Below are 27,322 nucleotides of genomic sequence, written 5' to 3'. Positions count from 1 at the left end.
ATGGGAAGAAGCTGCAGCTTGTGACGTTAACATTTTGAAATCTCTCCCCAAATTGTGGGTCAGTATTTTAGAGTTGGGACCCTGCCAGAAAAAATGAAGTCAGGTCATTCTTGCAAATGTGTCATGTGGGGCTTCCCTTTTCAGTTTTCCACAGGATGGGCAGGCAGGGGAAACTGATATTGGGTCAAGCCATATTTCCCACCTCCTCAAAGGGACTGGCAAATCCCCAGCAGAGAGACGACTCTCACTGCATAGCTTTCATGGCGTTTGGCTGGGATGAGGTGGGGACACAGGGAAGCAAAACCACAATGTGAAAGGGGGTAATATGTAGCATGTACAACTGATCAGGAAGTTGGGGGCAGGCAGCAGCTGATTTCATATACAAACACAATCAATGAACTTGCGCCTCTCCCAGGTGCAGGCATTACCCCTGCCTCATCCTTTTGAGAACTAGTTCCCTAATCTGGTATTGTCCAGATTTGGGCAGACACCATGTGAGAGATTTGCAGTTATCACAAGATAACCTGACTCTGTGAAACTTTAATCACAGGGTGAAGTGGGCTTTCCACCTCCCCTCAGCAGGTGACCATCAGACCACACAGGTTGTCTGAATCCACCCAGAATCAGGATGCAAGGGAGATCCCACAGCCTCCATGGGCCACTCAGAATTTAAGCTTTCTCAACAGAAGTTCCCGACTTGTGGTCTGCAAGCTTTATTCAGGTGACCAGCAGTGTGTCTGTGGATTTGTGAGTGAACGTTCGTATCAATTTTTAATGGCATTTTTACTGCTTCTTTTATTTTCTATACTTTATGTTACTGTATTACAATCTGAATTCATTATCGAGTTTATGAGAGTTCTTAAATTGTAAGAAATAAAAGCAGCAATGCAAATACAATTAAAGATCACACGGCACATAGCACACCACATTACAATTGCTACAATAGGCAGAAAAATAATTAAGACCCTCGGCAGATTTTTGAGCAGTCCGGCAGGGGAGGAGGAAGCATTTGGGAATTAATGCCTGTTCCAGAGTATTTGGGCCAAGTCTGCAACGTGACTCTGGAGCACTGCCTCAATTCCAGCAGGAAGCAGAATGCTGCATTCTGCACCCAGCTGAACCTTCAAGAGAAGTCCCATGGAGAAAGCAAGACAATAATTCTGGACACATCCTTTTTTGCCCATTATGCAATGAAGACAACTCCATTAGTGACTATTTCAGATTTCTTACCTCTGGGTTGCAGGTTGTTCTGGCATAAATGCACTCTGTCTCGTTGAACACCTTGTAGACAGCTTCATTGGAGGTAGACAAGAAACTGGGAGCAGTCAAGGAGCTTTGCAGAAATTTACGCCCCATTCTTGCCTGCTTGAAAGCAGACTTGGAACACCAGGCAGTTTCCTGGAATCCCTCCCTCCCACCCAACCATACCACCTTAATCCATTCTCCCATGAGAGCAGGGGAGGTGGGGGGGAACTGAGTAAGGATACACAGCTGTGCTGGCCCAATAAGCAATACAGAGACACACCAGGAAGAAAGTGCAGAGAGGGAACAGCAGGGATGTCATGATGTGACCAATTGCTCTGTCAGAGGGGACAGGAGAAAGAAAAGGTACACAAGTCAGTTTCGAGGCCCCAACTCTGTCTAGGCAGGGCAAGGACCTCTGTCACATCTCCCTTTAGCTTCACTGTGGACTGGCTTCCTGTCTCACCAAGAAGAGTTATCAGATCCCATTCTAGGAGTGACAATTCACTGCAGCTACTCTCCTGCCAGAAAACTTCTACTTGAAACACTTCTACTAGAAACAATTACCCAACGATCCCCTGGGAGTGGCGGGTCAGGCTGTGTCTGAGATGGACAGTCATACCTAACTACAGTCATACCTTGGAAGTCAAACAGAATCCGTTCCGAAAGTCCATTCGACTTCCAAAACGTCTGAAAACCAAATCGTGGCTCCTAAAGCCAATCAGAAGCTGCAGAAGCCCCGTTGGACATTCGGGTTCTAAAAGAACATTCGCAAACCAGAACAATCACTTCTGGGTTTGCAGTGTTCAGGAGCCAAAATGGACGGCTTCCAGGGCGTTCAGGATCCAAGGTATGGCTGTACAGTATTTCTAGTTAGAAGGTAGTTCCCTGAATCCTGGAACTATCTGTTTTTGCTTCTTTATGTTGGCTAGTCCCGCTAGATTTCCCAGTAGCAGAATCAGACAGAACAGCAAACTGTTGTGGATATCTGCAAACACTAGGGATGGGGGGTGGGGTGGGGAGATAAAAGCACCCTTGCAAGGCGATCTATTTGGCACATGCCACATCAGGCTCACCTGCTGGCTTCCTTGATCAATGCAATGGCAATGAGAATCCTCTTGCGCAAGAAGATGAGCAGTAAAATGATGACAACCTCCACAATGCATAGGATGATCACTGGGCAAGGAAACAGAGAGGTGATGTGGGAGAGAAAGAGAGAGACAAGAGAGAGGAACCTGAGCCCTCCTGTGCTCTGATTCCACAAAGCAGGGTAAAACACCAAACAAGTGACTCTGGATGGTTCTTGGAGCAAGTCACTTTTAGGGATCATCTGGCTCTTCTGATGTTGGGACTCCAACTTGCATCAGCCTCAACCAGCATGGCCATTAGTCAGGGATGATGCAAGATTGAGCTCAACAATTCCTCAAGGGCTACAGACTTCCCATCCCTGGGTCTGCACAGAGGCCTGAGGAAGTCCTTCTCCTCCTCCTGGTCTTTCATCAACACATAGGAGGGCATGGCTAACAAGGAGACACACTCATTGTGAAGCACTCAGCTGAGCAGAAGACTTACTGAAGGCCAGCCAGGTTTGCTTCAGATGGAGGTAGACACGGAGATCTGTCTGGAACCCAAGTTCTTTCAGGGAAACATCAGAACCAGCCTGTCCTTTCAGCTGGGCATACTCCATGTAGCAATGGAAGATTCCTGCAAGATGAAAGCAGCAGTGAACACGGTTGCCCACTGCCTTGGCTTAATACCTCCAACATACCAAATGGTTGAAAGCTGTCCCGCTGTTAAACACCAGATTGCAAAGCGTACCAATGGGGAAGCAAGTTCAGAAGTGCCTGTCATATCAAAGGTTTAGGGAAGGAGCAGTCCAGGCTTGTCCTCAAGGTTTTACCTGACTTCCTGTGTTCAATTCTGTTGCAACAGTTCATGAGAATTATTCAGAGTTTGAAAAGGATTTAGATCAGTTCAGTTCAAGGTGCCAGGTTGCGGATAGAGGGGGAGTTGAATGAAAAGGTGGAAGGGGACCTTATTAATAATCATCATTTATGAACTGCTTAATGACATCATGTCCACACACGTTCTGTGAAAACCAGATGCTACTTGCATGCAGAGAGGGGAAATATGTCAACAGTCTGAATATAATGTAAAGAGAACGGTCTTCTGAAGTGATATTCTAACACAGAATTAGAAGGACCAATTAACTTGCAACAGGGACAGTTTTATCATCTATTCAGAAATTACAGACCCTGTTGCAATCTTTTCCAACTACAACTAAGTTGTTCACCTGGGCAACTTTCCCTTCCTCTTCCTCAAGACATGAGTTACTTCTAAGTGCAACATTAAAAAAAATAAAAAAAATAAGGGGGACAGGAAGGATAACTGAAGAGGCTACTGTGGAAGTGACCGGTGCTACATCAAACTTCCTAACTTCTACTTGATCCTCAGCTCACCTTCCCTGGATTCACAGTGGAAACAATTTTATAATTTGCACAGCAAGATCTATAAAGGTCACTCAGAGCATCCCCTAAACTGAGGCAAAGATCCAAAACAATGGCATTACCCCAGGCCCAGTTCTAGCACCAACAAGCGAAGTCACAAGTAAGGGGATTCCCAAAGTGAGGTCTAGCAAGGCTCACCTGAGTAACAGTAAGCAAGCTGTGCCACCTGCCACAAGTGGAAAGGGAGACGTTTCACCACCAAGAGTGGGTGGAAAGAAGCATATGGTGCTGAGATAGATCATTAGTGGGAATGTATACCTGAAGGAGTGTCTCCACTCCCATCGTTCAGCCCAGACACTGAGGTCCAGCTCTGAGGGTCTTGTGACAGTTCCTTCACTGTGAGAAGTGAAGTTACAGGGAAACTGGCAGAGGGCCTTCTCAGTAGTGGCACCCATCCTATGGAATGCCCTTCCATCAGATGTCAAGAAAATAAACAATTATATAAAGGCAATCCTATATAGGGAAGCTTTTTCATGTTTGATGTTTTACTGTGTTTGATGTTTTAATTTCTTGGAAGCTGCCCAGACTGGGCAACCCAGTCAGAGAAGTGAGGTATAAGTAATAAATTTATTATTATTATTATTATTATTATTATTATTATTATTAATTCCAGTAGGCATCCAGCCCACCTGCCCAGATCCCTGGGCTTAACCAAACTCACCATATCCAAGCACCAGGATCACCAGCACAATCATCACCCAGACCATGATCCCTGCTAGGAACCGGAGCAGGACAATAAAGATGAGACTGACCACCATGGAAATCACCAGACCTCTGCAGATAGAAGACAACAAGGGATTTCTCAAGACAAGGGATTTCTCAAGACATTCTTGAACTACCAAGCAACTCACAAGCTACTGGGTGAAGATGCTGCGTTGAACAAACATTTTAACTACTTGGGGTAAACGAATCAGTAGCAGAATGAAGGTGAACAGTGCAAATCATATCAAGGAAATTGAAGTTCATTATGGGTAACAAAAAGCTGACAAAAGGGGCTATGAACCATTAGCAAGAAGGTAGTTGACAGGCAAAGAACTGCAGAGACCAGGGAACCAAAGAGATAAGCATGGGCAAAAAAGGGGTAGGAATCCCAGAGAATGGTCTGCGGGCCTTTGATACACCATATAAGCAGCTCTGAGACTATTCCCCTTAATCCATCGGAACAGTGATGTGATATATTATACACACAAATACATACATACATACATACATACATACATAGAGAGACAGAAGGATGTGGGGCTGAATCTGATACAGGGATTTGAACCAATCATGAAAAAACCCTCTGGTTGCAAGTCTCAGTTCAATATATCCATCTTTAATAATGGAGAAAAGTGCCAGGTGGCCCTTAAGGATTCTTGTGGTGTTCCTTTTCACTACTTTCAAGGGGGAAATACAGCAGAAGACACAGGTCTTCACAATGGTGAAATGCTCAGCTGGACATCCAGAACTTGAAAAACTCCTAAGATGACCTGTAAGTCCGAAAGGTCCTTTGCCTTTGGAACAGAGCCAGAGCTTCCTTTTCGCTACTCCCATTAGACTTCTCATTCCACCCTTAGCTGAACTATTCCGTTCTCTGCTTACATTATTATCCAGTACCAGGAAACAGTGTAATCTTCAAAGATCTTCATAGCCACTTGTCTCGCCTCCAGAACCACATTTGCTTTTCTGGAATTCAAAGTAAGAAGAAGTGAGAAGCACAGGAAAGGTGAAGAAATGTACATCCAGGGTTTTTTCCTTTAATTTTTTTGGGAGCCCCCAACAGAGTGTGGCCCTAAGCTATACAGTTATACCTCAGGTTGCGAACGTGATCCGTGCGGGAGGCACGTTCGCGACTCGCAGCGTTCGCAGCCTGAAGCGCCGCGTCTGCGCACACGCATGATGCAATTCGGCACTTCTGCACATGACATCATTTTGCACTTCTGCATATGCACAAGCGCCGAAACCCAGAAGTCTGGTACTTCCGGGTTCAGTGTGGTCCGCAACCCAAAAACGTGCAACCCACAGCGTTCATAACCCAAGTTATGACTGTAGCTTGTTTAGCTTATACATAAATCCAGCACTGGTGGAGACGCTCCTTCATTTATACTGGGCCAAGGCCATTTAGGGCTTTAAATTTCGGCACCAACACTTTGAATTGTATTCGGATACATACTGGGAGCTTTATTTGAGATAAGAAAGCTGCAGAGTCTGGTGTTAGGTAGAGCACTAACTGCTCACTGACACTGCAGGAACTTCACTTATGCTGAGAGACTCAACAATTGTGAGCACAGGATTTCCCTTTGCATGGGGAGAAGGATGGTTGACAAGCAGAGGGCAGTTCCATATATGCAGCACATTAAGGTTCTATATCTCAAGGCCTGAGAAGCGTTTTCATCATGCTGTCCAGAAGGACTTTGGCAGCATCCCAGAAAAGGAATTGGAAAATCCTTGTAGCTGCCAGAGAACACGGAATATAGCAAGTCTCCTGGAAGAAGTGGAGCCTTTTTTTTGGCCAGGGTAAGGTGGGACACGGGTGGCGCTGTGGTCTAAGCCACTGAGCCTCTTGGGCTTGCCGATCAGAAGGTCGGCAGTTCGAATCCCCGCGACGGGGTGAGCTCCCATTGCTCGGTCCCAGCTCCTGCCAACCTAGCAGTTCAAAGGCACATAAACGTGCAAGTAGATAAATAGGCTTTGCCAGAAGCGGCTTAGTCATGCTGGCCACAAGACCCAGAAAAACTGTCTGCAGACAAATGCCGGCTCCCTCGGCTTATAGAGCGAGCTGAGCGCACAACCTCAGAGTTGTCTGTGACTGGACCTAACAGTCAGGGATCCTTTACCTTTACATTTTTAAGGTGGAAGATAGCATGTGATTTCCCCTAACAGATTAGAGTAGTAGTCAGATGGGGGTCTTCTCAGCACATACCCCACCTTTTCCTCTACAACCCGCGCCAGCCCCATCTGTTGTCTCAACACAACCCTGGTTTTTCTAATGTCCCAGTTTCTGCCACGTGTGATGAAAAGAACTAGAACAAGAAAACTACAAATTACTGGGGACCAGGCTGAACAACCAGAATAACGCAAGTAATTTAAGCAAAGTCAGCAAAAAGTATTCTTTGGTCAAATTTGGAATAACTAGGTCTACAAAGCCCCTTCCTGCTCATCACCACCCAACACACACACTTAAGACTCACTTGGCCCCTTCCAGAAGTTCCGTCACATTCCTCTCATGTCCTTTTCCGTCATTAAAGGTGGTCTTGTTCCCAACCATGATGACCCCTTTCTTCGAGCTGACTGCAGGTAGGCATCTGCGAGCCACTGAGGATCACAACATGTAAGAGAGATCTAAGCAGCAGGAAGACTAGTACGCACCCCCTCCCCTTGTTCTCTGCTTAAAAGACCCTCTATAATCAGCGGGCTGAGAGGAAAACTACAACACACACCCACACCCCAAGCTGCTTTCAAGCAGGTAAGAGTGAGATTTGGCAACTGAAGAGGCAAAGTGGGAGTTGTGAATGGGCTAAATCCTTATGCATGCTTGGCGATTTCATCTGATGCTTGGAGTGACTTCCCACAACCTACTATAGGAACCAGGGCTCCACTCAGCATATACTGAGTTGGTGTCAGGGTACTTAGTGTAGAACAAGACCTCTTTATAGATCATTGCATCTCCATCCCTTGCCCCAACACCAAAGAGTTAACTGATAACTCACTGAGTAATCAGCACCCCAAGGCCTCTCGGCCTCTCCCATCCAAGTGTTTGTAATGCACATGACTAGCCAGAAGACTTGTTTCGAACTTTGTTGTGATTTAATAGATGCTTTATTTGCCACAGACATTCAAAATGAGTCAGAGGGACAGGTGTAATCAGATTACTTCCTTTTCTCCTTGTGCAGCTGAGGCTGTCCTTCATGTTCAAATCCTCTTGCCTGGCTCACAGCTCTCCCTCATCCCCACAAAGGATGCAGCTCACAAGCAAAGTCAAGCCCTGGGGGTGGGGTGGGGGGAGCCATCAAGGAGTTCCCGACCTAGTATTCCCAGACGTCACTGGGGAAAAATATAACCTTTCTACCCAACCCAAATATCTATTTCTGCTTTCTTATGATCCTTCAGAATTAATTCGATTTTCTTAGAGAGGGGATTGATATTCAAAATCCACACTGAGCCAACCTGCTCGGGTGTGGGTTCAGGGATCATGTATGGTAGCCAACTTTAATTTCAAAAATTCGGGTGGTAGGTCAGGAAGCGGGGCCACACAAGGAAATGGGCGCAAGTGCAATTGCCACAACTGTGGGTGCCACATCACCAGGTTGCTCTGCCTTTCCTCACCTTGGGTAAATAAAGCCTGGTGGGGGAGGCAGCAGCAAAGGAACAACACACATGAACCCCACAGTCTTTATTGCAGCCATGTCTGAAATGGTGTACAAGGTCTGAAGTCAACTATCTTGTGCTCTAGAGCATATGCGGAGTGTACTAAAGGTGAAAATGATGGTTACTTCCATTCAAATAGTTATAGAAACTGAATAGCTTTGTTAGAAAAAAGCTGACAGCCATCCCAAATTTTTGGCTTTCTATCCCAAAAAACCTCTGGCAACTGGCTCAGAGGTTAAAATGAAACTAAAAACAGCCAGGCCATTTTCCCCCCCTGGAGAGTTGGCAAGGTCCATGAGGATTATGGCCTTCATGCCAACAATAGAGATAATAACTGTTTAGTGCATGAAGTGGGGGATAATATATGCTGGGTCTGAGGCTCTGCTCTAGCCCAGAACAAGTGGGCTGGTTCCTCAGAAGCTTATTGTTTTCAAATTTCAGATTCCCATACTCCCAGATAAGAAGTCTCGACGGAGCCACCATTGTGGTAGTCTTTGTGTGGAAGGGCTAAGCTGAGGCTCTTTCTGACAATGGAAGTGGCTGGGAGTCACAGCCACTGAAAGCTTGAGCTGCATTAAGACTGACTACTGAGCTGTTCAAGAAACTATTAATAAAATTCCTAGGCTTTCCCCCACTGGTTTGCTCCCTCAGACAGACTTACAGGGTTTGCTTGGAGTGAGCATGGCTGGGCACAGGTCATCTTTCAAAACTTCAGGTGCACTCAGGGCCTGAGAGAGGGGGAAAAGGAACAGGTTATTCCTGCCCAAAGGAGGATAACCTCCCAGTAAAACAAAGGCAAAAGCAGAACGGAAGATCACCCTTAAGTCTGAACTAGTTCCCAGCCATTATGCATCCGTAATGCTCACTCACCTTCTTCCGGTTTTTAAATTCTGGGACACAAAATTGCTCATAGTATTTGAGTTCCTCGCTGGCTGCGCCGCCTGTTGAGGCCTGCAGGTAGGTGAGGTACCGATCTGGGCACTTTTCAACACAGATCTGAAACAGTCGCAAGAAGAAGAGCAATTTAGTGTCTCAATTCAGACACCGCTTATCTAGCAAGGTTCCGATTCCCAGCAGCAGTGACAAATCTCTACATTACAGTGGTACCTTGGTTCTCAAACTTAATCGGTTCTGGAAGTCTGTTCCAAAACCAAAGCATTCCAAAACCAAGGCACACTTTCCCAGAGAAAGTAATGCAAAACAGGTGGTGCAGGGGCTCCTTTAAACTTCTCCCTTGAGGGGAGTGCAGCCGCGAACCCCTCAATGGAAAGTGTGATGGAGCCTGCACCTCCCCAGCTGAGCAGCCTTGATCCAACTCCTGTTCCCGTGCAAGCAGCAACGCTGCGTAGCGGAGCAGCCCGATCCCACTCCCACTTGCAAGGAGCAGGCAGAGGGGTGGCGGCGACAACCCTTGCCTGCTCACTTGCCACCCCGGTTCAGCCTTCCCTCACTCAGCTGGAGGAAGGGGTGGTTGCTGTGGTGATGGAGAGACCCAGCGCTGGAGGGCGGCAGGTGCCTGCTCGCTTGCTGCCCAGCCTGCCTTCCCTTACTCAGAAAACGGAAGTGTGGAACTCAAACTGGAAGTTTTACTCAGAACAGAGCACGTTCAGCTTCCGAAAAAAGTTCGAAAACCAGAATACTCATTTCCAGGTTTGAAGTGTTCGGGCTCCAAGTAGTTCAAGAACTAAGCTGTTCGAAAACCAAGGTACCACTGTATTTGGCAGTTTTGTTCACATAGGGCATTTTGTTTTTGTTTTTTCACCTATTATTTATTTATTTATTTATTTATACATACATACATACATACCCCGCCCATCTGGCTGGGCTTCCCCAGCCACTCTGGGTGGCTTCCAACAAAATATTAAAATACAGTAATGCTTCCTAATGCTTTCATTTTGACTCCATCCCAATGTTACCTTTCCCCATTTTCCTCTGTTTTGCCTCTAATGTGCAGTTGTCCTGGACCACCCCACATTCCTTTGTTTTTCTTTCATCTAGCATCATAACCTTGGCCCCGCTACTGGGGAAAATTATTCGTGTCTTCTCTTGAGAACCCTTATATGATGGATTCCTTAAGGGACAACTACAAACGATATAATTTATTTGAACCAGGACTGCAGTGCTAAATTAATGAATTGGTTAGATCAACTTTTAACTGACTGAAAAGGTATCTCAGTGTGGTTTTTTTAATCTAGAATTGTATAATAAATTGTGTACCATACATAAAATAACAGAATCGTCAATAGTCCCAAGTCTGGGTAAAAGGCAGGATATAAATAATACTATAACATTGTATCAAGACTGTAAACATTTTACATTTTCTGAAAAAGAGTACTGAACAAATGAATTCCAATTTAACACAAAACTTATTAGATCAGCCAGCCTTTCTTGTCTTCTTGAAATGAGCTGATGCAAGAGTTTTACCATATATGTGCTGCAGACCTTATTCAACCCATCTTTCGATTGTGGACCTTGTGGTATAGATCTATTCTGGCCATAATAGTTACGTTTGACACCAGTTCTTCCTTCCTTTTAGTTATCAAATGTTCAATGTAACCAGATGATAATATCCATGGTGTTAATTACTATGTGAGTAATTCAACTGATAGTTTCAAACACCTCTTTCCAAATCATTGACCACTTCCAGATGTCTACCACAGGTAAAAGGCATTGGCTCCTAGTCTAATATATTTCCAGCAACAGAGAAGATTACTAACACATGCTAATGCAAACTTACAGTGGTGCTTGGCATCTGTAAATAAAGTTTCTCACTGCCTCCTCACTCATTATCCAGAAACTAACATCTAAATTATACAGCAGGTGGTATTTACTGCCAACAAAGCTACATCCTCACCACACTCTAAACGCGTCAAGAAAACTGTGACAGAGTGAGGTCTTATTTCCATATGCAGATTTGCCGTAAAATATAAAGAATTACTGGGTACAAACATCAGATCACATAAATAAAACTGCAGGATATTCTATCGATCCAGAACCCATAACAGCATTGCTAAACCACCTCGGTAAAGACAACATCCCCCCAGTATAAATAATTTTGATTATATTACCTATAACAGTTGCCACATTTTAAAGTAACCTTATACTGGAAAAAACCAAAACAACCTAAAAAAAAGAGAATCATTACAGTGCGGTAGACCTCACTCAATTGAAAACCATGTCAAACCCTGAATATCCTGACCATTTCATGAATATCCTGACCATTTCATAAATACCTCCCATTCCTAACAGGCATGCTGTCTTTTGAAGACTTTTTATAAACAGCGTCTTGAAACATAACTGCACGCTTCTGTAACAATGTATTATTCACCAAACAAGCCTTCACTATCTCTCTTTTAATACAGGACTTTTAAAGCAGTTTTCCGGGCATGGTCGGCCAAATGGTGCCAAAGAAGGATAGAATCTTTTTTATGTACGCAACAACAGCAGCAAGAATACTCATCGTGAAGTATTGGAAGACACAAGATTTGCCCACCCGGGAAGAATGGCAGATGAAGTTGATGGACTACATGGAACTGGCAGAAATGACTGGCAGAATCCGAGACCAGGGAGAGGAGTTGGTGGAAGAAGACTGGAAAAAGTTTAAAGACTATCTACAGAAATATTGTAAAATTAATGAATGTCAGAAAAATGTTGAAATGAAGTTATATGGCTTTAGTAGAAATATTATAAGGAATTAAGTACAGATAGGTTAATAGAGTATTAAAGGGGGGGGGAAAGGTTAGAATGAGTTAAGATAATTATAGGATAGAAAACAGAGGAAGATGGAAAGGAATTGCTGAAATAATTAACAGAAGTGGAATACAAAAAGGGAGGTGTGAGGAGGTCGTGGAAATAAGTGAATGAAAGATGGGATAATGAAATTGGTTGATTTATTTTATTGTCTTAGTCTTGTTTTGTTAATTTGATGTTTTGTATTGTATTGTTTTTCTTTTTCTTTTTTTTTTCTTCATTTTTTTTAGTGTTTTTGGAAAAATAATAAATATTATTTTTTTAAAAAAATTAAAGCAGTTTTCCACATTCAAATTAAAGTCTGGAACACCTAGCCCAGGGTGTATCTGACTTGATACTCTGATAGCAAGGGAGAACTAAAGAAGATTACGGCAATGGTAAAATCAAGAGAATAATAGATTACTGCAACACATACATGGGGCTGCCCCTGAAACTTCATCTGGTGCAGAATTCAGTGGCCGGGTAGCTCACCGGGGCAAAACAGTTCGAGCATATTAAACTGATCCTGGCCCGACTCCACTGGCTGCCAATCAGTTTCTGGGCCCAATTCAAAGTGCTGGTTTTGACCTATAAAGCCTTAAATGCCTCAAGGGCCTGCAATACCTAAAGGACTGCCTTTCTCCATATGAACCTACCTGGACCCTGAGATCATCTTCTAAGGCCCTTCTTCGCGTGCCTCCTCCGCAAAAGTCCAGGGGGCAGTAACATGAGAACGGGCCTTTTCTGCAGTGGCTCCGCACTTTTGGAACGCTCTCCCCAGGAAGGCTCACCTAGCACCTTCATTACATCTCTTTAGGCGCAAGGCTAAAATATTTCTCTATAACCAGGCCTTTCGCTAATGAACAATTCTGTGACCTTTTAAATGTGTTTGTGGGAGGCTGGGTCATTGGTTTGTTTCTGTTTTTGTCTTATTAGGTATTTTGAGTTCTCATTTTGCATTTTAATCTTGTGAACCACTCTGTGATCTTTGGATGAAGGGTGATATACAGATATAATAATAATAATAATAATAATAATAATAATAATAATAATAATTGTTATTCTGACCTACACACACACACATTCATACATCCCTGCATCACATTAAACTGAGGCAGTTTCAACATGAAGAGCACAACCTCTGTGACAGGTCACAGATTTACATCCTTTTAATTTTACTGATTCCATGTCCACTTGTGGTGGGGTTCTAGTGAGAAGCTGAAGTCTCTCAGAGGCAGGCAGCAAACAGCTTCAGGGACTTCAAAGAAAAGGCAAACATCACCCATTCAACCAGGATAGATTGTTCAAAACTGCTTTCTTTCTTTCTCTGGGCAGCTGCTCTTTGAAGTCCCTGCCCTCCCTTCCCATTTCCCCAATGTGACCAAAAGAGGATATAAGGCATCCTTGCTCTGACTCTCTTCCCATGCACTTTATTGGCTACCATTACACAACAGCGTGTCTATATCCAGATATCATTGAGCAAAAGCAATCCACCTTCCTTGTTGTCCATGAAGTAGTTTTGTCCTATGCAGACGAGCGCAAAGCTCTTGCAATTCTGACCTCTCTGGCACAAAGGTATTGACAAGGAGAGAAACTTTACCTGTGTGGTGGGACACTGAAACTCCAACAGCACCAAAGGGCTGGCACATTTCACGATGTTGAAGTAGAACAAGAAAGGTTTATTCCTGGAAACAGAGAAAGGACCATAAGAACATCCAAGCCAGCATATGTTTCTATCAGTAGATAGGTCCCAAAAGTTCAGCAAATCTTAAAGCGTTAAAATTGAGATGTGGAAAATATGGAAACAACGAGGAGAGGCAGGATTGAGATTTGGAGATATGCTTCAAGGTCCAGACTATGGGAAGCCCCGAAAAATTAATAATTATAATTTGGATGATAATTTGGTCTTTTTTATTTTAGTTTTTTATTTTAATTGGATTATGATTTGATATGTTAATTGGATGTTTTTTATTGAAAAACTAATAAAAAGGATTTAACCCAAAGTTCAGCAAGTCTGACATACTGTGGAGATCTAGAAGATGAAGGAGATCACTCGTGCCAGCAGACTCTCCTGAACCACTTCTGAACAGGTTAGAATTCTCTACGCAGACCAGCCAGCACTGCTTGGGGATCACAGACAAAGTGATGTGCCAAGGGTTACCAGCCTTAGCCATCACCAGTTCTTAAAATGAAAGTTGCCACAGCTCAGGCCTATCTGGAAGTGACATCACCTAACCCATGCTGCCTGAAGACTCAGTGTGGTTGCCTACCGGGAGGAGAATGCAGTCTGCAAATGCTGAAATACACCCTTGTCTTATGTAATTGCCCCTGAAATTTCATATGTAACGGGGGGGAGCCACTTCTCCTTATTCTATCCTCTCACGCTGCTCTGGCTTCCTCTCCCTCACTGAATTCAATGCCACCTCATCGGAGAGGGTGACAAGGAGAGTAAGAGGAAAGGCCCACCAGATTTCCTGTACAGTAGGGGTGAGGAACACCTTTGGGCCAGAAGGCTGGAATCAAACATGGCCGATCCTCCATGGGTTACTTTGATGGGCAAGTGGGGTTGCCCACCTGCTAATCACCTCAGGAGTGTTATATGACACCAGGTGTTTCAAGCCATGACTGCAAAGGAAGAATCAGGAGCTTGCTCTTGAAAGGGCCCATATCTGATGTCAGATGTGGCTAACCCAAAACACTCTTGTGACCCAAAGCAAGAGAACGGTTGGGCCTAATTAGGCCCGTGGGTCAGAATGATCCCACCACTGCTGTAGAGGCATAGATTTTCATTCCTGGTTTCACTTGGCCTAGAATACAGTGGTACCTCGGGTTAAGTACTTAATTCGTTCTGGAGGTTTGTTCTTAACCTGAAACTGTTCTTAACTTGAAGCACCACTTTAGCTAATGGGGCCTCCTGCTGCTGCTGCGCCGCCGCCACACAATTTCTGTTCTCATCCTGAAGCAAAGTTCTTAACCTGAGGTACTATTTCTGGGTTAGCGGAGTCTGTAATCTGAAGCGTATGTAACCCAAGGTACCACTGTACCACTATTTGGGGTTTCCTGACATTCATCTGGCATGTGACACAACTGGCCCCAGCTGACTGTGGCAACTCAGGAGAACATTCCAAGGGGGACTTTAGATGCCTCAGAAAATTCCAGAATTCCACATTAAGGGGGAAAACGAGTTGCCTCATGAATAAGACAAACAGGCCTTGCAAGAAACGAAGCTTTCCCTTTTCTACCCAGAAGGGATGACATGGAAAGGCAATCCGGAAAGGGAAGGTGCATGTGCAAAATTCTCTCTTAATACAAAGTGCCTCATTGGCTATACTCATGCAGTTAACAAAGGATTTTTCTAAGACACCTACTCGTTGGGGGTTCCGGCCTGGCCACAGAACTGCCCACGGCTATCTGTGGGGTAGATCACCTTCCGGGGGTCTCCTTGTGTCCATGCTGAAAAGACAAAAATCCAGAGCTTGACAACGTGCTCCCCTCCACATTGTACAACATCACCCAGATTCCCCAGCAACTGTTTTGGACTATGATTATATCTCTGTTATTCACATGTACATTTCATCCTTCAGCTTATGAGCTATGTTAACCTACGAAAGAAGGTATTTTGCTCAAGACTGTGCCGTGACTTGGTATTTGAATCCAAGTCCAAGTCTCCACCCACTGTGTTAAACTGCCTCTCTGTCAAGAGTCTCCCAAATCTGAATGCAGCCACTCACAATATTAAAGGGGTTCCACATATCACCCCATGTGACTCTGCCCTGGGTGAGAAATGGCAACGTATGGCCAACTAAGACACCACTCAGCACAGGCACCATCACCACATTATTCTACATGAGCAACCCTTCCAAAAAGAGACAGAGGGAGGAGGCAATAAGATATTATCAGGGCAATTTCATGGCCTACCATGCTTTCACATTCAGTCCCACAGCTCATGTGGATTCCTAAGAACCATGGTTTGCTGTTGTCATTTTCTTTGTTTAAAAAAAGAGAATGTTTCACTGGTAGTTCAGTTGATAGAGCACAAGACTCTTAATCTCAGGGATGTGGGTTTGAGCCCCACACTGGGCAAAATATTCTTGCATTAAAGGAGGTTGGACTAGATCAGCGGTTCTCAACTTGTGGGTCCCCAGATGTTGTTGGACTACAACTCCCATCATCCCTGAGCTCTGGCCTTGCTAGCTAGGGATGATGGTAGTTGTAGTCCAACAACATCTGGGGACCCACAGGTTGAGAACCGCTGGACTAGATGATCCTCATATTCCCTCCAGCTCTACAATTCTATGATTCATGGCTATGAAGATGTGCATTCCACAGACTTAAAAAAGAGTTTGCTTAAACCCCTTGTTTTCATAATGGTGCACCTTCTTGCCATATGTCCTCTTTTTCCAGGACACTTCTACTTTTTCATGGGTATGTAAAATGAGAGTCATCATAGTAATCTGTAGTTAAATGAAGAAATTGGCAAATGTGTCCTCTTTTTTTGCTCTTCAAAATATGGCAACCCTACATCTACTTGCCCAGTCACCAGCAACACTCAGCTGTTGCCTAGAGCCAGAGAAAGGGAGATGGAGAGTTCTACAACACATACCCACGACTCCCACAGCGATGTAGCCCACAATGGCAACCAGAAGCAAGATGCAGCAGATGATATCGGTGCAACCCCTGAAGGAGAAAGCAAAAGGATTGAGAGTAATACAACCGTCATGCTCTGCTTTCTGTTCTGTTCCCCACAGTCTGGTGGCTTTGATGCCTTGATCCCCTCTCCCCACAGCACATTTGCAACTTCAGTATTTTATTTCTATTTTTATAAGCCCTGAATCGAACCAATCTTGCCAATAGAGGTGAAGGTGGTTAAGAGAAAAAATACTCAGGGACCCTGGCCAATGTATAAAGTACTCCTAAAGGAGGATAATAACCAATTGAAATTAAAAAGCTTTGGGGAAATAAGAGAGTGTATTGTTGATTGGTTTCCATATCACGAATTATTTGAGACATTCAAAACTGGTTATTCCACTGAGACTTCCAGATTTGAATCGGATTTGGTGAATTCCAGAATTTAAACACTTTCTAAAGAATACCGACTCCTCCTTGACTGGGAAGTCAAGGAGGAGGAGGTTACAGCGGCTATGATTAAGTGGTCACAAGATTTTGGGTACTCAATAACAATGAAGCAGTGGGAAAACCTGTGGAAAATAAATTGGAATTTTACAGCCTGTTACTCTCTGAGAGAGAATTTTCTGAAAATGCAGCATTGTTGGTATTTAACCCCCTGGAAATTGTCCAAGATGTTCAAAAATGTCTCTAATAATTGCTGGAGATGTAAAGAAAAGCCAAGTACTTTATTCCATATGTGGTGGCAGTGTAAAGAAATCAAGGTGTTTTGGGAGGATATCCACATAGAATTGGAAAAAATGTTAAAAATATATTTTAATAGGAAACCGGAAGCTTTCCTTTTGGGAATCACAGACTCAGATATTCCTAAAAAGGCTAGAGAGATCTTCTTATATGCTACGGTCGCAGCAAGAGTTCTCATTGCGGCAAACTGGAAAAGCGATAAAGTCCCGTCAAGATTAGAATGGATTCAAAAATTGGCCGAATATGCGGAATTAGATAGCATGTCAGAAAAGATAAAAAATAAACCAAAACAGTTATTTACCGTATTTTTTGCACCATTAACACTCACTTTTTTCCTCCTAGAAAGTAAGGGGAAATGTCTGTGCGTGTTATGGAGCGAATGCCTATGGGTGGCGGGGGGGATCTGCTGCAGTCGTGAGCAGAGGATCCATGGTTCCCCTTCCTTCCCTCCTCCGTGGCTCGCTTTGAAACAGCAAAGCGGGAGAAGAGCCACTGAGTGGGGAGGAGAGAGGGACAGAGAGCCTGCTTGCTTTAAGGGAGCAAAGCGGGAGAGGAGAGGAGCCTTCTCCCCTTATACCCCCCTTCTTCATTATTAGCAGCATCCTTCTCTACCCACCCCACACGTGCTCCTTGTCCCTTGAGTGCTTTTCCTTCCCTCCCCACTTAAAACGTGGTTACAAAGCACGGATCCACATGGATCCTCAGGATCTTTGCATTGGGTCACCCCAATTCACCATCAGATCACATAGCATGTCCATGGCTACAGCCTGCACCAAAAAAATCACGCACCCACTGTTGCCTGGGGCCGCAGTGGTGCAAAAACGTGGTTACAAAGCATGGATCCACATGGATCCTCAGGATATTGCATTGGGCTACTCCAAACTCACTGTCAGATCACATGTCTGTGGCCACAGCATGAACCACAAAAATCATACATCCACTGTTTCGTTTAGAATATTTTTTTTCTTGTTTTCCTCCTCTAAAAACTACATGCGTGTTATGATCTGGTGCGTGTTATAGAGCGAAAAATACGGTATCTCAAAATGGGAAGTTTTTAAAATATATTTGAAAAATAATAGTAGTAGTTTAAGGTCATACACAGCTTTCAAATAATTTCAGTAGCAGTGTTAAAAATGTGGAAAAACCAATGAATGGATCAAGGGATATTGAGATTGAACAAAACTCGTTATGCAGTGGCAGTGAACGATTAATACAGAATCTGTAATAAGGAATAGATGGGAAGTCTGGTAGGTAGAAAAAGATTTTATTTTATATTTTGAAGGTTACTAGTTGATGTACTAATTCTCTTTTTTTCTTTGGTGGCGATGGAAATTTATTCTCTTTTTCTGTATGGCGTGTTAATGTGAACGGTAACAATAAAATTTAATAAAAGGATAGAGCACGAGACTCTTAATGTCAGGGACATGGGTTCAAGCCCCACAATGGGCAAAATATTCCTGCGTTAACAGAGGTTGGGACTAGTTGAGCCTCATGTTCCCTTCCAGCTCTACAATTCTATAATTCTTGGCTATGAAGATTTGCAGCTTCAGTATTTTATTTCTATTTTTATAAGCCTGAATGGAACCAAACAAAAGCACAGTATAAACCAGAACTGGCTCCAGGTTTTGGAGGCCTCTCAGACAATATGGGCCCTTCCCTATGTGAATGGGGCCCATCTTCTCCTTGCCCCTGTCCCTGCTGCCCATTCACTTGACCTCTTCCTCTGGGCCCAACCTATGCAAACAAGCCACCAAGAAGGAAAACATAAGGCAATAAAAAGAGGCTGCTTCCTGTCATCAACTCTGGTCCTTCTTTGCATGTCTGGAGACTGGAAGTGAAAAACGTATTTATTTATTATAAGATTTGGGGCATGAGCAAGTGCCCAGCGATACTGACCCTCAACGCTAGCCCTGGTATATACTTTCAAATCGTAAAAAGACACAAGCAGCATCTGAATAGTTTTAGAAAGCACACCTGAAGCATGGGGGAGGGGCAAAATGAAGTAACTTCATATCTGAAGTGGAAACAAGTAGTGCCTTTCAACTGCAGTACAAAGGCAGGAAGAGAAGCTCACCTTGTGGGGGAGAGAAAGGTGCATGCTCCTGTTTTTAGCGATATCTGTATACGCTTTTTGCTGCTAGTTTCTGCTATGGGTTCTTAAAGCAGGGTGTGTGTGTGAGTGTGTAAAAACTCAGTCCTCCTAGTCCTTTAAGTCAAAAGAAACCAACACAGAAAAAGCAAACAAAGTAAATCTAGATAGGCGAACAAACAGCTTCACTGGGTTTAAGTCAGAGTCTATTTTTGAAGGATATCTTGCAATCCCTTAGTTTCCATCAGGGCAGTTCTGCCACAAGAGAGAAGGGCTAGTATATTATGACACAAAGCTGTGTTTCCGTTCCACCACTCGGGCATTTCTTTGCCTCTGGATGAAAACGTGTGTTTGAAGCCTTTGCTCAAGTCACCTGTGACTCTCTCCTGACAAGGCTGCTGTGGCCTTGATTGTGCTTGTATGGCTTGATCTGAGGGAGGAGGTCGGAGGGCAGATGGTCCTGCCTCTTGACCTTTGATCATTCTAGCACTTCGATTCCATAACTGATGAAAGGCTCCTCCATCATATTCCCAGGCAGAACAGAAATCTCTCATTTTTAAAACAACATCCATCAACATGAGGCAATAAAGCTGAATAATGATTATAAACTGAGCAACTTAAGGTGGCGTATCACATGTAGGTCCATGAAAGTAAAGTTAAAAGGTAAATATTTGATTAATTTATAAACACCATTTGACATTTTGGCAAAACATTAATTCGACGGGTGTTTTACTCAAGATAGACCTATTGAAATTAATGGACCTAACTTAGTCACGTTCCTTAATTTCAGTGGGTTTACTATGAGTAAAACTTAGTTCAATACCACCCCAAAATGTTTGAATCTCTTACAGTGTGTGCCATGTGGCAGCCTATGTCAACACGGCAATTATATATGCTATAAATATTGTATTCTACATCAGGCAATAAAAAAGAAAATAAAATATATTTGTGCAACAATGAAGAGGTAATAAATAAGCTTTGACAGAAGGCAGAGGAGCGTAGAGAAGAAGAGCCCCAGCTTAGAGACTCCATGGAAGCTGAGTGGTCCAGGCAAGAAAACAACCCAGTCTCTTTGCGAACATCCTGACTCCCATGAACATCCTGACTCCCATGAAGTACACAGGTAGAATGGCCTCCCTTTGCCACCTCCACACACCAAGACACAAAAGCTTGCCAGATCCCATGCAGCAGCTATGCACAGAATCATTTCATTTTGGTATTTTGAGTCTTAGGGTTGCAGGAATTGCATATACAGCAGCATGCCGCTCTTACTTTCCAAAATGCGGGTGGGGGTGACGGCAATTCAGAACAAGAGACAGTGTCCCCTGGCAGTGTTCCCTTCCACACACGCTTTGCAAAACACCATCACACACCTTCACCAACAGGTTGCTCTTACCTGTCATATATGGGGCCTTTGAAAGTTGGGTCATATTTTTGGGGTGTCCCTAGGGGGGAAAAAGAGAAAGAATATATGTATTAAGTTAAGCAATTACAGAAAGCAGGAACAGGATAATTGTGAAATATATTTATTTTAAGTACATCCATCTTCTGGGATGTTCTGAGGTGGAAGCCCCACTAAAATGAAGAGGACCCTGCCTTCTAAGCAGTGTGTGAGAGGAAGAGGGGTATTACATCATTATTTCAGGAACCTGGACAGCACTGAGGTTTTGCAAATGTGATAACCATCTTTTCAGTGAGCTGGACCACCACTTCCTCTCCTGGCACCTCAACCTTTTAACAGCTGTGCAACTTTAAAGGAACAAAAGACCTGGATAAGAGAAGTCAAGTCTTCTGCATTATTCTAGGACAGATACCAGACAGTAAGGAAGGCAGGGCTTCTGAACCTGGAATATTTCTGTAATGGAAATTGTGGCAGGTGGAGATCATAGTACCTTAGTACATCAGAGGTGAAAAAAGCTGCTGCCAACATTACTCCTTCTGTAGAATAAAAATTTGTACACAGTCCACCAACCACAAATTTCCACAGACTCACTGATGGGCTAAACTTCTTCCATCTGCTGTCCCTTGCCTCCAGGAACAACTTAGCCCCAGTCTCTCATCTGTGAAGTTTGCTCATCCACCACCTTCAGAGCTCACACTTTGTCCAAAAACACCGTTGTATATTTCTCCCCTTGATTTCATTGTTTTATCTTTTTGTAAACCGCTTTGAGGTTTTTCACAATCAGGTGGCGTAATGCATTTTATGAAATAAATCAATAATAAATAAGAGCCTTTCCATACAAACCCCAGCCCATGTCCATGCAATTCGATTTGTCAGTCTAAGCCATAATTAGGCAAACTAAGGCCCGGGGGCCGGATCCGGCCCAATCACCTTCTAAATCCGGCCCGTGGACAGTCTGGGAATCAGTGTGCTTTTACGTGAGTAGAATGTGTCCTTTTATTTAATATGCATCTCTAGGTTATTTGTGGAGCATGGGAATTTGTTCATTCCCCCCGCTCAATATAGTCTGGCCCCCCACAAGGTCTGAGGGAGAGTGGACCGGCCCCCTACTGAAAAAGTTTGCTGACCCCTGGTCTGAGCTCTCTCATTTCTCTCCCCTCCGTTGCCTCGGGACCCTCAGCAGTTGCTATAGTCCAGTCCCAAACAGCCTGAAAGTCTAAGGCATACACCCTGCGCCCAGCTAGTCTATTGCACTGAGTCACCCTATAAGCTCCTCTCCCTCCCTCTTGGTTAACCGACAGGGAGGGTAAAAAGAGGGAGAGGAATCATCCCAGCCAAAAGCAAAGCAATAGCTATGGGGATGCCCTGTCACTGCGCACCAGAAGCAGGAAGGGAAATGGGGGAATCTCCTCCTACACAGAAGAAGCAAAATTCTTTGCAAATTTGGAGAGGAGTAAGCCACTTAGGATACGCTCCTACACAGATAGACAAAGGAGTAGGTGAAGCAGGGAGTCTGTGTTTCAAAGCTAAGCAAGTGAATAATCCCAGGAATAGCTGCAGAACAGGTTCTCTGCTGGTGGTTCCAGGCTGTTACTGGAAATTTTCAGAGAGAGAAACACACACAAATATCTCTCAACGAGGGATTCTCATCAGAACTACACCTTAATCTGTGTTTAGCCAGGAAATGGTCTTTGATAGCTATCCTCCAGAACACATTTTTATTCATTTATTTAAATGTATAACCTACCCTATCGTATGGGTTTGGGGGCAAGTGATAAATGAAGTAATGGTAAGGAAGAGAAGGCCTCTCCTCATGTGCAGAGTTCCTCTTCCACACTGGAAAGCCAAAACCACAAGCCTTCACACATCATGGGTTAATGGCAAGCTCATCTTCTAGGTATGCCTTCTGGTGCAGACTGGAGCAACCCTCAATTTAGAAACTGGAGTGATCCCCACCTCCTTCACCCCAACTGAACTTTCCCAGCCCAGCAAACAGTCACTCCTTTCATCCACAGGCTGCAATGCCTCCCATTCACCAAATAAGATTTCTCTGGTTAGACACCAGCCAATGAAGCAAAATACTTTTCTCTATACCAGCATAGACTCCCCGGCCGAAAAGCCCTGGAATCATTGCAAAACCTCAGATATTATTCTCTGCTATAAAGTGCATCTGCACGACAGCCCTGAGGTTCCAGGAGAAACAGACAGGCTGCTGGTAAAGGCAACATCTTTTTTTACTTTGCCCCACCTCCCAGTTGCACTTTCAGTAGGTACAGGCCTCCTCTGTCATCACTACTATTGCCTCCCCTTTGCAAAGGCCCTGCTGCAAATAGAGATGGGAGTCTTGCCAGCCTAATTTTACACCCTCTAAAATGGCATCATGTCCCCCACCCACCCTGACTCAAAAGGGGGAAATTCTGAGTAAGCTGAAGTTCATTGTTCAAGATTCTTAAATCAGGTATTACTTTAGAATGCAAATAAAATGCAGTATGGTTTTTCACAACACACATCCTTATGATTCTTTTCAAGTGGGGACTGGGTTTGGATATTCCTCAAATTTCAATTAAAAGCAACCCCTATGGACAACTGATATCATTTCCTGAAGCAGCCTTAACTTACCACTTTAGCTGGGCAACTGTGAACGCTGCCCTTTGCTTAGAATGGCTTCCTTATATGTAATATTGGGCAAAATACAATACGAGCACCCCAGGAAAATGACTGGAGACACCAGGGCTAGAGGTAAGGTCAGATATTCAACTGTTCTATTGATTTCTTTCAACAACTCTCTTGTTTCATTCTGCCAGAGTATTCACTGCCAATGCAGTTCCAGCAAATGCATCCTCTCCATGCTGGAGGAAATTCTTGGTTCGGTTCCCATTATATGTGGCTTTGCATATACACCTCCTCCTGTCCTGGGTGGAAAACTCCATTTCCACAGGTCTCCAAGAAAACACAGGTTTCAGGGAGAGGCAGAAAGGGACACACAGTTTTCCACTTCAGCTTTGCATTTCAAAACGGCCGTTCTATTTCAGGGGAGTTTTGGGACTTTGCAGAAAGGAAGTTGGGCACATCCCTGAGAACTACAGCCACTAGTCATTCCTTCCACCTCGAATCAAGGTTTCATACAGAATACAAGTGTGGCACAAAATTAGCCTGGGGCTGATCTTAGCATGAGCCACAAAGGAATTATGGACTGGCACCACTCTCAGCCAGTGAAGGGAAGACTGGAAGATATCAAATTTTCCCTGTTAGGAAAGGCGGGTTGGGGACTGATGAGTGATCTACTCATTTAACTTCTGGTGGGATGATTGCCAAGGGTAATCAAATAGACTTGAGTTCCGAAGTATGTCCAGAAGAAAAAGTCGCTTCCACTTCAGCATCTTTGCCCCCACATAGTAGCCATAATGTGGTAAAAGAAGTCCTGGAAGACTTACCGGTCGGTACTTGAAGTCTCCCCAGGTAGCCAATATTTATTTTATTTTATTATTTTATTTATTTAACAAAATTACTTTCCGCCTACTCACAAGCAGAAAAACGGTTGACAAAAATTAAGGCAAAGTTAAAAATGGTGTGTGTTTTTTTAAGAAATCAAAATATAATTAAAACCAACAGCTAAAATGAATTAAATTCACTTGCAACAATGTAGTCTGGATGAAGAAATGAATTCAGCAGAAGGGCTAGTATGGAAGTAATCCCATGGAAAATAACTTTATACTAAGGGTTTGGTGGTAAGATAAGGCTAAGATAAAGCACAACGTCCTCGGCTATGTAGTGGAGAAGAGAGTACAAAATATTCTATCAGACATTTGGGGTGGGCAGGAGATTATTCTGATGGACATCTAACACCATCAGCCAGGCTTAAAGACTGTGCTTTATCTTGGGGGACAAATGCTCAAGAAAATGGTTCAGTGTTGGGGGAAACGCCCTTCAATATTTCTGATGCAGAACACTTTGTTTTCAGATGAGGCATGCATTTGCCACAGAGGTGTCAGAAAAGAGATTTCTCCTGTGTGTGAGAAAAGGCAGAATCTGCCTCTTTCAAGATACACAAAAGTCACCTGCCAATTTTATAAGCATGGACATATATTTAAACCTGCTGCTCAGTTCATCTGGGGCACTTTTTAAAGTTGTTTTAAATGTTCCAATTAATTAATCCGGCCAATGAATTGATTGCTGCAGTCCCAATTACCTCCTTGGGAGAAAAGGTGTTATATATAAAAGTAAACAACAAACAAACAAACAAACAACACTGTCACTGTTTCTCCATGGACAATTCCCAGAGAACATGTGAAGGGGGAGACTTTATTGCTACTATCAGGATACTTTGTTCCAGGTACCTATGGAAAAATGGTTGCCGTTTAAGTGCTGAATTCCCTCCCCACTCCAGTATTATTATTACATTATTATTATTATTATTATTATTAGCCAGGAGTACATCAGCCAGAGGAGGGAGTTGGGATAAGCAAAGGGGCTGGTGACTGTGTGGGTTTGTGTATATATACATATTGTGTCTCGCCAGAGTGGTGCATGCTCTAGTTATCTTCCGCTTGGACTACTGCAACGCGCTCTACGTGGGGCTACCTTTGAAGGTGACCCGGAAACTGCAATTAATCCAGAATGCGGCAGCTAGACTGGTGACTGGGAGTGGCCGCCGGGACCATGTAACACCGGTTCTGAGAGATCTGCATTGGCTCCCAGTACGTTTCCGAGGACAATTCAAAGTGTTGGTGCTGACCTTTAAAGCCCTAAATGGCCTCAGTCCTGTATACCTGAAGGAGCATCTCCACCCCCATTGTTCAGCCCAGACATTGAGATCCAGCGCCGAGGGCCTTCTGGCAGTTCCCTCATTGCGAGAAGTGAGGTTACAGGGAACCAGACAGAGGGCCTTCTCAGTAGTGGCGCCTGCCCTGTGGAACCCCCTCCCTTCAGATATGAAGGAAATAAGCAGCTATCTTCTCTTTAAAAGACATCTGAAGGCAGCCCTGTTTAGGGAAGTTTTTAATATTTAATGTTGTATTGTTTTTAACACTTGATTGGAAGCCGCCCAGAGTGGCTGGGGAAACTCAGCCAAATGGGCGGGGTATAAATAATAAATTATTATTAATTATTATTATTATTATTATTATTATTATTTTATTATTATATAAAATAAAAAAAATCCTTCCAGTAGTACCTTAGAGACCAACTAAGTTTGTTATTGGTATGAGCTTTTGTGTGCATGCACACTTATTAAGATACGAAAGCTCATACCAGTAACAAATTTAGTTGGTCTCTAAGGTGCTACTGGAAGGAATTTTTTTTATTTTGTTTCGACTAAGGCAGACCAACACGGCTACCTAACTGTGTGTGTGTGTGTGTATATATATATATATATATAAAATATTATATATATATACATATACATATATATATATACACACACACACACACACACACACACACACATATACATATGTATACATACAGTACACGGCCAACAGTTTGTAGTTCTTTAGCCTTGCAGGGACATCCTGGTTCCCTTCCCCATAGCTAACCCCTGGCTGCCCCCTACACATCCCTTCTGCTGGGAGTGCGCAAAGAGAGAGAACAGCGGCGCGTAGTTTTGGAAGCATTCTTTCCGGAACTCGCAAGTTTCTCTGCTTAGACCGGGCGCGCGTTTTCGGCAGGGGAGGCGGCGGCTCGCCGACATTCCTCCCCGGCTACTGCGCTCCCCCCGGACTCCCAGAAGGCGCCTGCGTTCCAGAGCAGCTTCGCAGCCCCGCTGGGGATAGCAATCCGGTTTAAGGTTACGCGGAACTGAGCGCCCGGTGGTGCGCCCCGCCGTAAGAGGCGCGCACCCACGGCCGGGAGGACGCGTGGATCAGCGGGAGTAGTATTTTTAGTAAGCCCGTTTCCTAACCTCCACTCCAGAGGCGCAGAAAGAAACTGCACCAGCAAGGACTTAAAATTGCCCGGAGGCGCATTGGGGGCGTCCCTAGCCCGGGAGGAGAGGAAGGGGCTCTTCCCTTCTTCGCGCCCTCCCCACACCCACTGGAATTATTATTATTTATTCGGTAGCTGAACTAGTTCCCCCTCCCCCTGCCCCATTGATTGAACCGACGCGTTTGGCGCCAGCTGCCTCTTTCTGCCCAAAATTTGGACTTGCTGGGTGGCCGGTCTTAGACGGGAGGGACGGCGGTGCGCGCTCCAACCCGGGTTGCACAAACAGCATCTGGCGCAGCTCGCGCTTTGGGGCACCTCGGGGAGACGCCGCCAAGGCCGAGCTGCCTTGCGCCCCAAGGCCCAGCCCCGCCTCGAGGGTTTGCAGCTTCCCGATGGTGGACGCCGAAGCCCCCTTAGCGGGGCTGCGCGTGGCCACCTGCTGCCCGCACTCCCTTCCTCCTCGCAGGGCTCAGGGGTGGCAGCTCGGCGGCCTTACCATGCTTGCCATAGTAACTCTCCTCTTCCCTCGCCATCCCAGCCGAGTTCCCTCCTGCTCGCTGGCTTGCTTTCCTTCTTTCTCTCCTTCTCACTCTCTCTCTCTCTCTCTTTCTCTCTCCTCCCTCCTTCCCCAGTCAGCTGCTGATCAACCGCCCAATGAGGCGCCTCGGGGGCCGAACTGGCCAAACCTGTAAAATACATTTGGAGGAAAGC

The 27,322-nt window shown here is 44.4% G+C and overlaps 1 protein-coding gene across 3 annotated transcripts in view; it reads right to left on the bottom strand.

The window, feature by feature from the left end:
* The window catches only part of SLC44A2 (solute carrier family 44 member 2 (CTL2 blood group)), a 58,626-nt gene that overhangs the window by 14,515 nt on the left and 16,789 nt on the right, over positions 1–27,322 (bottom strand). For 2 of the 3 annotated variants that reach the window (XM_080988131.1, XM_080988133.1), the window contains exons 2-14: positions 20,684–20,732; positions 16,432–16,505; positions 15,197–15,281; positions 13,429–13,513; positions 8,970–9,095; positions 8,761–8,827; positions 6,923–7,046; positions 5,334–5,417; positions 4,411–4,523; positions 2,815–2,946; positions 2,319–2,418; positions 1,488–1,580; positions 1,231–1,315 (exon numbers count right to left, since the gene is read on the bottom strand). In XM_080988131.1, the coding sequence (XP_080844257.1) occupies positions 1,231–1,315; positions 1,488–1,580; positions 2,319–2,418; positions 2,815–2,946; positions 4,411–4,523; positions 5,334–5,417; positions 6,923–7,046; positions 8,761–8,827; positions 8,970–9,095; positions 13,429–13,513; positions 15,197–15,281; positions 16,432–16,505; positions 20,684–20,732 (1,217 nt within the window). Of the gene's footprint in view, positions 1–1,230; positions 1,316–1,487; positions 1,581–2,318; positions 2,419–2,814; positions 2,947–4,410; positions 4,524–5,333; positions 5,418–6,922; positions 7,047–8,760; positions 8,828–8,969; positions 9,096–13,428; positions 13,514–15,196; positions 15,282–16,431; positions 16,506–20,683; positions 20,733–27,107; positions 27,252–27,322 lie in introns of those variants that run through there. The other variant, XM_080988132.1, reaches the window with a different exon arrangement.

Source organism: Podarcis pityusensis, assembly GCF_964106645.2.
Source record: "Podarcis pityusensis genome assembly, chromosome: 17".
In the NCBI taxonomy this organism is placed as follows: domain Eukaryota; kingdom Metazoa; phylum Chordata; class Lepidosauria; order Squamata; family Lacertidae; genus Podarcis; species Podarcis pityusensis.
Note: the sequence above shows the minus strand (reverse complement) of the source record. Positions and strands in the feature narration are given on the sequence as shown.